The sequence below is a fragment of the Accipiter gentilis genome, chromosome 1 (genome assembly GCF_929443795.1).
Source record: "Accipiter gentilis chromosome 1, bAccGen1.1, whole genome shotgun sequence".
Lineage (NCBI taxonomy): Eukaryota > Metazoa > Chordata > Aves > Accipitriformes > Accipitridae > Astur > Astur gentilis.
In genome coordinates this window covers 9,638,110-9,647,308 of record NC_064880.1, presented here as the reverse complement: position 1 = coordinate 9,647,308, position 9,199 = coordinate 9,638,110, and the positions used below count along the sequence as shown (strand labels likewise).

The following is a 9,199-nucleotide window of genomic DNA, read 5'->3' as shown; positions in this document are numbered from 1 at the left end:
TGACACCTTTCTAAGCAGTGAGACATTTCCAAAGGGCTCTGACAGCCAGCTGTGGAGTCATCATTCCCTCCCCCAATCCATCCACCCTCCCCTGTCTTTCCCTCCCCCCTGCAAAAAAAACCCCAAAACCACAAACCCTCTGTGATGCTGCTCACCCCTGCACCAGCAACCCTGAATTGAGCAGGTGGTCATTTCATCTTGGCGAACAACTGGAAACCCAACAGTTAGAAACATCTGTCAGGCCATGACAAATTGCAAAATAACAAACAAGCAAATGGGAGGAAATGTGCATATAAAAAAATTCTTCTCCTGGCATATTGTCAATAAGCTGCAATTTTTCCTTCCACAGGGAAGGGATTTAAGTTCTTGAATGATATGATGCTTGGAGATGTCATTTCTTTTTCATTAAAAAAAACCCCAACCAACCAAAAATTTCCAACCCCAAACTCACAAACTGGTGTTAACAAAACAAGGTAAAAGGACGAATCTCCCAACAATGACAACCGAAAAATAAAGGTACACGTCAGCATTTGTAATCAAAAACTACTACATACTGTACTTGGGAAGTCTTCTGGGAAAAGATCATTGGCATCTAGTGAGGACATCACTATAAGTCTTGTGCATATGATATGTATGAGACAATGATGCCATTGGAGGGTGGATGGACGGACCCTTAGGAAACTGTCACTCACAAAACTGTTCCATGACAAGAGAAAATAAGAGATGTAAAAAGGATTGGTTTTCCCCATCCCCACCCCCCCAAGCGTTACAGATTCTTTCTCATTTGTCGGAAACAGCCTCTTCTAGTCTCAGTTTATTTGTTTAAAAAAAAAAAAGTCTTCAGCTTTTGAAGAAGTCCGTCAATTTCTGAGATGCACTTGGTTCTGCAGCACCGGAGAGCTTCAGCTCTCTCTCCCCTTTGATTTGCTAAAAGGGGCTTTCAGGAAGGACTGCTGGCTGCAGGGCATTCCCAGAGCTGCCATCCCATGTGAGAAAGAGAAGTGCTTCTCGTGACCTTTCTTTGCATTCATCTTCTTGAAAAAGTCTCATTGCTCCAGAGGTGTGTGGGCCCAGCTGCAGCAGCCTTGTGCAAGAGGAAACAGATGAAGCTGCTCTCTTCTCTTCCTTTGGAGACTCCCATTGGTCTTGGAGCCCTTTTCAAGAATGCAATTGCTTTATTATTATTTAAAAATATTTCATAGTTTTTTGTGGTTTGTTTTTTTTTTTCAAAATAGCTGTCTTTTTTTGTTCCCTTTTTCCATTGTTTAAATTCTAGAAGCTCTTGGCAACTTCTCGTTGTTGATGACAGGGTGTTTCTTCCTGTTGCCATGATCCACAGAGCAGCTGCCTGTCTCTGGTCCGTGCAGAACACTCAAGAACTGGAGCTTGGACGTACAGGGGCAAAGGGGAGCAGGGCCTCAAGGAAGAGGAGTAGGAGGACACGTAGCTATCAAACCTCCACAGACTGAATTTGGTTCATCTGTGCTCTCATCACCTGGATACTGTTCAGTATTTTCTTCTGGTGTCCTGCTAAAGTGACCCCAACTCGCAGAATGTCCCTTTGGGAGGAAAAGAAACAAACACCGCATATATATCAGAAGACATTTTCTCACAGCAGAACAAGCCCATATATAAGCGTGGTGCATAGGGAGCTGAAGTCTCCATAGATTTATTCCATAAATGCAACAATGCATGCAAACCTGGTGAAACCTCTACTCTTTCTCTTTGACTCTTCCTGGCTTATCCTCCCAATCTTTCCATTTGCTACCTATCTGCAGCACCCCCAGAGTACTGGAACCTCATCAGAGAGTGTGAAACCAAATACCACAGGCTCTGCTCACTGCTTTGTAAGTGAATTTGCCTTAGGTTTTCTACCCTTATTTTGCTTTGTTTCTGTCTTTGCATGTTTCGATTCTCTCTCTCATTCTGTGACATAGTAACCCATTTTTTCCATCCCTGGAGACATACGAACAGGACGTGCTACACCTTCATCAGTGTGAATCTCACTCCCCCTGTGCAGATGATGGCTGTTCTTCCTACTTTTGCTTTGATCTGATGCGGCCATGAAGTGATAAACTTTTGCTACTTGTCCTCTTTGCTAAATCACAGCAATCTAATTTTTGCACTGCTTCTATTTTTTATAGATATTAGACATCTGGGAAAAATGAAGGTCATGCCAAGAGCATAAGTGTGACTCTGCATTGTCCTATCTGTGATCACTCCAGCTGAATTTGCTACTCATCTTCCTCTTGGTGGACAAATCTCAGTCACAAATTCTGATCAGGGAACAGATAGCATTCATAAGATGTTACCCATACCTGACTCAGTTGCCTTTTCTCCTTCCTTAAGTGTTAGGAATGGACTTTTATGAGGAAGTGTGGCAAAACCTTTGCCTGTTTTAGAGTGGAAGTCAATGGGCAAAGAAGGGTAAACGGGAGCTCCAAGGAAAAGTGGAAAAAAATCCTCTAGCATGAGTGGCACATGAGCCTGTATGTTTGCTTTAGAGCTTGCTTTAGACCTTGTCTCTGGTCAAACAAAAGGAGCCTAAAGAAGGAGAGCTGGGCGTGGGGCTATGCCACAGATTTACACATTCTGGCTGGTGGTTAACTGGTTGGTGACCACTGCTGGAGCATGCTTCAGCCCATGCCCTCTGAGATCGGTGTGAGAGTGAACATCCAAGACACAGCTTTGCTGCTGCACAGACTCCTGCTCAGCAAAACAACTGGAAACTTGCTAGCACACTACACAACTCTGGCTCCCAGGATGGTGTCCTTCACAGTCACTGCTTTTCTTGCTGCAAGGGCTTTCCATTCCCTCCTCTGCCCCAGCCAGATGCACTGAGCTAAAGAATTTTCCTCCTTGGAGAAGTTTGGCACTTTGACTTTTGCTTTTGTTCTGATTGGGAACAAGGACCAAAGTCTTCACTGACATCTGTAAACCAGAATAAGACTGTGGCCCTGCACAGCCTTGTGCTTCCTAAGCTTTCTGCCCTGGACATAGATCATTTGGTGGCCCAGGTGGTCAAGCAGGTCAGTGTTGAAACCATGTGGATTTGGTGAACTGAATCAGTCTTCAGTAAACATTTACACTTTGCTGGCTGTCCAAATTTGAAGAAAACAGTGTCTTATGGCGATTCAGCTCCACTTACATGATTATCTACTTCTGCAAAGACCAGCGAACATTAGAAGGTGGTTTCAAGTAATGTCGCAGCACTATTTCCCAAGGAAAAAGGACTTGGAGTGTCCTCTCTATTATTATGTCCAGCCAAGGAAGTGAGAAATGTGGAAGGGAGGTTTGTCAAAACTCATGGGGACATGAGCTGAGGATACCCTTGTGATTGTGATGAAGGCACTTGGAGAGGACTTGGAAGATATTGTGAGAGACATGGTAAGGAACTGGGAGAAGTGGCATTTAAGGGACACTGAGTGTGTCTGTGAAAAAACAGACTTCATTAGCTGGACTACCTGCAGAACTGTACGCTTTATATATATATATATATATATATATATATATATATATATATATTGCACATAGCACAACCTAGGCAGGGTTGGGTTGTGGTGCAGGTGTGATGTCCCAGTTTGGTCAAAGTTCATCTTCCCCATCCTTCAGATTTTATGGACCCTCTTTCTGTTGCATGCACACAGTCTATAGTGTGCCAGAATCATCCCCAGGGCCTTGGGATTGTACCACAGATGTACTGAAATAGTCAGAATTGCCATGTGAATTTTCTGGCAGCAAATAAGAACAAAAAGCCAGAAAAGGTCAGTTTGGCTGTTTGTGTGAATGGATTCTGATACATTGGTAGATTTAAAGTCTGGAATTAGGCACCAAATCCAAGAACCTTCCTGGTTACCAGACGTCGTTGCACTTACAGATGGCTTTAATGCTTGGTGCTTTCTTAGGCAGGGTTTCTAAAGCTAACTGCAACCAACCACAAATCTTTCACCAGAGGCATCAAAGCCCCAGCTAGCCCCAAGGGATTTCAAAAACCACCACAAATGGATTTCAACTGCCTGCTTTCTCTGAAGAACTTGCGAAGATTTTGCCACTGAGGAATGTTTATAGTGATGCAGGAGAATTCAGAACAAACTTGAAACCATCTGGACTTTCAGAGGCCTTTCTTAGATAGAAATTTGTTTGCAGCATGCTTGTCTCCATTGCCAATACACCATATATCCAAGAGGACTGAGAAGTCTAAAAGTGCTCTTGAGTGGCTGGAGAATTGCCTGGTGCCGGCCTGAAATCTCCATTTGTTCCATGCTGGGGTTTTGGGGACCCTTGTGGGGGGCTGTTTTCGCAGTGAGGACATACATTCTGCAGATTCAGAGTGACAGACAGACACACTGTCTGGAGACAAGATAGCCTGCAGAATGGAGTAGTTCTGCAGAAACTGAATACACTAAAAGTGGGTCCACAAATCAACAAATTCTATAAAAGTAAAACTACATCATGTGAAAATAAAAACTAATTCAATAATGACCAACTGTTGTTAAACTACTGAGACTTCTCCTTGTGCTTTGGGACTAGAAGCCTGGGCACTTACTCTACAGTCATCTGAGATACTACGTCAAAGGTGGTGAAGCCAGCACTGGCAAAGCTCTCCTTGTACTGGCTCATCTTGATGGCATCCAGCCATTCATCCACAGTGTTGAAGCTGGTATAATCCGGGATTGTGCGGTCAAGTAGGGGGAGGTTCATCCTGCAACACAGAAATGGGGAATGAGCAGAACAAACAGCAGCAAGAACATGTATTTCCGCACCCTCCATCAGCTGGAGGGACCTGGAGCAGCATCATTCACAGGGCCTGCACCACACTGTATTATGAAGTACCACCCAGAAAGCACTCTACTCAAATGAGGGAAGGATTGTGCAGAGCATCACAGAAGTCTTTCTAGATCAGTTTGTACAGGAGGGGTAGGAGCTATCAAAGACGATGGAATGCAGCTCTAAAATCCTGGCTGCACAAAGGGAGAAAGTACATTCTCATAATGCGGCCAGTGCTTCCCACAAGTTGGTGTATCCCCACCCAGTCCAGGGAAACATCATACTGCCTGAGGAGGCTTTATTTGCCTCCACTGCACATGAGACTGGACTACCAAAGCAACCTCATCCATCCAGCAATCACATGTACATGAAACCAAGATCTCCTCTAACTGTGCAGAGTACACCGTCCAACTCAATGAGCTACCTGTGTTCACCAGATCTAACCTGTCCAAGAAGAGGGACCAGAGTGACCTCGACATCTTTTAACACCCTTTGTATAAAGCACCAAACAACACAGGCCAAGCTGCCTCTAAAATAGGGAGGCCTAGAGAGATGGTTCCCACCAGGACACAAAGGACAGCAGATCTGCAAATAGAAGCCAAAGGACAAAAGGAAGACAGATACATACCCAGAGGAGAGAGGTGCCATGGCTTTCAGGCTGTTAGGATTTCGGATCATTTTATCTAAGGTGTTGACAATTTGCCCAAATTTGGGTCTGTGGTTTCGATCCTTCTGCCAACAGTCAAGCATTAGCTGGTGCAGGGCATTTGGACAATCCATAGGTGGTGGCAGCCGATAGTCCTGCTCGATAGCATTTATCACCTGCAAGAGAAGAAAAAGAGATCAATACAGTTGCAATAAAACCTATTTAATTCATAATGTTCCTTTTCTTGGATTCTGAGGGTGACTGGCATGGCCAGCCATACTGCAGCAGGGCTGCTCTGCCTACACTTACTGCTGCCTATCACCTCTGGCAACACCATGCACTAATCTCTAACTCCCAGCACTGTGCATGTCATGTTGTCCTCTGAGGTGATGCCAGCCTTGCTTAGCTGAGATGCAGCCTTGCTGACTACTTGTGATGAGCCATGTCCACCAGTTTCCTAATCTGGGGAAAGAGAGCATCCCCGCTACCTTGACAAGGATGTGTGAGCCCACAGCTCCAGGCATGAGAAAGGTGAGTCACAGAGAAGGGTTCATGTTTTCAGGCAGGTACACAGCACAACACAACAGCTCACTGGGAGGAGAACATCTCCATCCAGTGAAGGGTCTGCATGTGAGTTACAGACAGGGGAAGCTGCCTGTGTTTTCCTTCCTCCAGTGGTGCTTTCCACCCCTGCCAAGAAACCAGCCCTTCCAGGTGACAGGGTCGTGCCATGGGACAGGGCTGGGTGCACTGAGCCAGCAGTAAGAGCTGGATCTCCCCACAGACTCGCGCACACGCAAACTGAAGCACACAGTGGGGAGGACCAAGACCTTGGTCAGCAGAACCTGACACAAGAGAACTTTGCTACAGCATGCAAAGAAGGGTTGCAGCACACCTTGCCTAAGCCACCCTGCAGCTCTGTGGGCCAATGCAAGAAGGCTTTGGCTGCTGCCTGTTTGGTCTCTCCTTACTGCACCACAGGACCTGGGAAAATGTATGGCCTTGCAACATTCAGTGGAAATAGCACGTGCACAAGGGCTAAAAGATCTTCTTCAAGGGGAATCCCACCTCCCTGTCACCCTGCACCTGTAGCCCTCCATCCTCTCCTGTGTAATGAAGGAGGATGGAGCTGCACAGCTTCTTCCAGGGGCATATGTTCCTCTGACAGGGGCATGTGACAGGCAGGCTTCTCCCACCTTCTTGGCCTTATGCATTCTGTGGTCATACAAACAGCATGGGCACTGAAAAGGCAAGCAGAAGGAGCCTTGGACAGTAGAAACAGGCTTGTGCGTGGCAACAAAAAACCAGAAGTGAGGCTAAAAACCAGAACTGAGGATACTGCAGTAACTGAAATCAGGGGCGGCAATTTAAAATGACCAACTCTCCACAGGGATGATAAAAGAGGGAGGGAGATTGACAGAACCTCCTTCAGGAATCCAGAGGAAGGACCTCGATGTCTCTGGCTAGTCTTACTGTATGATCAAGGCTTCCATGGCTTTGTCCAGCCATGTCTTGCATACTTCCAAGGACAGAGGTCTGCCTGATGGGCTATGCCAGGGTTGTACCACCCTCCTGGGGAAGGACTAGCCAGACCCATACAGCAGCATGGTGAATGCGTTGTTGAGCAGAAAGGCTACATACAGAAAATTGAGGATACTGCAGTTGGGACTGGGAGAACAGCAGGGAAGGGTTGGTAGAGAGGAGACACTGGAGGTGCTGTGGCAGTAGAAGGCTGCTGCTCCAAGGGAGGGTAGGTGGCATATCCATGCCAAGCAGTCCAGGGTGTGAGGTGGGGCATCTGGCAGCGTTTCAGACAGACTGTGGCTTCAGGCAGGGAATGGATTGGGAGGTTGCGCCAGATACTGATGTGCATGGCCAAGGTGCTGGGCAGGCTGACCGGAGACAGATGGGGGCTGGCACCACTGCTGCCAAAATGTGCCAGATGGAAGGAGTCCTCCCTCCCCTCTGCCCCCCAGCTGGACATGATGGTGCTCCACTGAGCTTGTGAAGGTCCAACCTGAGGCATCGCTGGTGTGCTTTGTGCAGCTCTTGGCTCCCATTCAGGGATTCTCCCAAGAGGTACAAGCTGTCCCCTCTCCCAGCTCTCTGGATGGCAGGTCTAACCAAGACAGAGGGGAGAGGAAGCACGGGGAGAGCAGGCTGGGGAGGGTCATCACGCAAGCATCAAGCGTTTGTCTCCGGCATGGAACGAATGGTTTCCCGACAAGCTACCCGCCTTGTTGCCATCAGACACATCCCGCGAGGGGGCACAGGCTGCACTCTCTGTCTCCTCTCCCTCCCCAGCCTCCCCAGGCGCTCACACCCCGGGGTCAGGAGGCTAATCTGCAGTGAATATCTGCCACATGCTCATTCGCAGGGAGTACCAGCTGCAATTAAGTGGTGACAGCTACTGGGGCACAATGTCCTGCGGCAGAAGAAGGGGAAGAAGAGGCTGGGGACAGGCGCCACACATCACGCTGTGCCAAAGAGAGAGGCACAAGCTCTGCCATCCCCGCCAGCTGAATCGGTGCTGCTGCAGCAGAGGGGCTGTGGCAGGAGGAACCATTGAGGGAAGAGGTCCAGGGAACAAGGACAAGGGAGGGGGATGGCAGAGGGCTATGCATACAGAGGGATGCTGAGGCAGGGAGAAGGGCACTGACACCTGGCTGCAGGAAATGCTTGAAACTGCAGGCAATAATGAAGTCCTAACGGGAAGGGAATTGTCCTTTCTGAGAAAGGCATACCCCTAACTCCCTTCCCTTTGGCTCAAACAATTGATGCAAAGACTTTTCTGATACGCCAGGGGCTGGGGCAAGGCCTTGAACAGCCAAAGGTGCTAAGATATCATGTATCTGCTCCAGGCATTGGGCACTTACTTGAATAAATTCCCCACCAGGCACTAGGGAGGAAATCATCGCACTCTGGAGAAACCTGACATGGCATGGATGGAGTTATATTGACTTGAAAAAGGTCTGATTTGCCATTGGGGTGGGAGGACTTGCAGGAGTCACGTGGGAGCTTAGCTCTCACTCTGTCCCTATAAGGCAGTGTTTTTTCAGGAGCCCACAGGATGATGGAGATGAAGGTGGCAATCTGAAGGCTTCCAATGGGCTGCCCAGAGGCAGCTCTGAAACAAGCTGGAAGCCAGGCAGATGCTGTAACATGCAGGTTTGCAAGACCCAGGCTTGCAGCAGAGGGGGAGGACAGGCCTTCTGTGTACCAAGGGTTGACCCAGGACCTTGGTGTTAGATCCTGAGGGTTCATGGGTGAAGACCACATGAAGAAGGGCAGCTCTTCAGAGAGACAATGTTACAAGAGACCTGGAAGCCCCACACCAAAGGGGTCTTCTGGACACACACATGTGTAGGTGTAGCACTCTGCAGGGCACTCATTGCCACTGGACAGATGGGTTTGACCACCCAGATATGAGGTCAAGAGAAACAGGGAGAATGGCATTGCTATGATGAAGGTGTTGACTGCAGCTACAGGTCATCCTTGTGTGGAGGCAAGGGCTCACAGAAACTGCCTGGGTGCCAGGGAACAAGGAGTGCACGTAACAGTTCCACCTGAATTAAAGGGTCATAAAGTATTTAAAATTAAGCATGTTCTGAAATACCTTGTGATTTTGGCTTCTAGCTGCATGCAAGTTTCTTGGCTTCTTACACATCACAGTCCAAGCTTGCCATGCGAGATTTAATAACCATATAGTAGATGTCCTTGATCATGGCAGGGGGGTTGGACTAGATGATCTTTAAAGGTCCCTTCCAACCCAAACCATTCTATGAC

The 9,199-nt window shown here is 47.8% G+C and overlaps 1 protein-coding gene across 2 annotated transcripts in view; it reads right to left on the bottom strand.

Annotated features, from left to right (window-relative positions):
- Positions 1-784: 784 nt before the first annotated feature.
- Positions 785-9,199, bottom strand: part of EPHB2 (EPH receptor B2) — a 129,648-nt gene continuing 121,233 nt past the window's right edge. For both annotated transcript variants that reach the window (XM_049807649.1, XM_049807657.1), the window contains exons 14-16: positions 5,396-5,589; positions 4,547-4,702; positions 785-1,559 (exon numbers count right to left, since the gene is read on the bottom strand). In XM_049807649.1, coding sequence (XP_049663606.1) covers positions 1,451-1,559; positions 4,547-4,702; positions 5,396-5,589 — 459 coding nt within the window. In that variant the 3' untranslated portion in view covers positions 785-1,450. The remainder of the gene's footprint in view (positions 1,560-4,546; positions 4,703-5,395; positions 5,590-9,199) is intronic.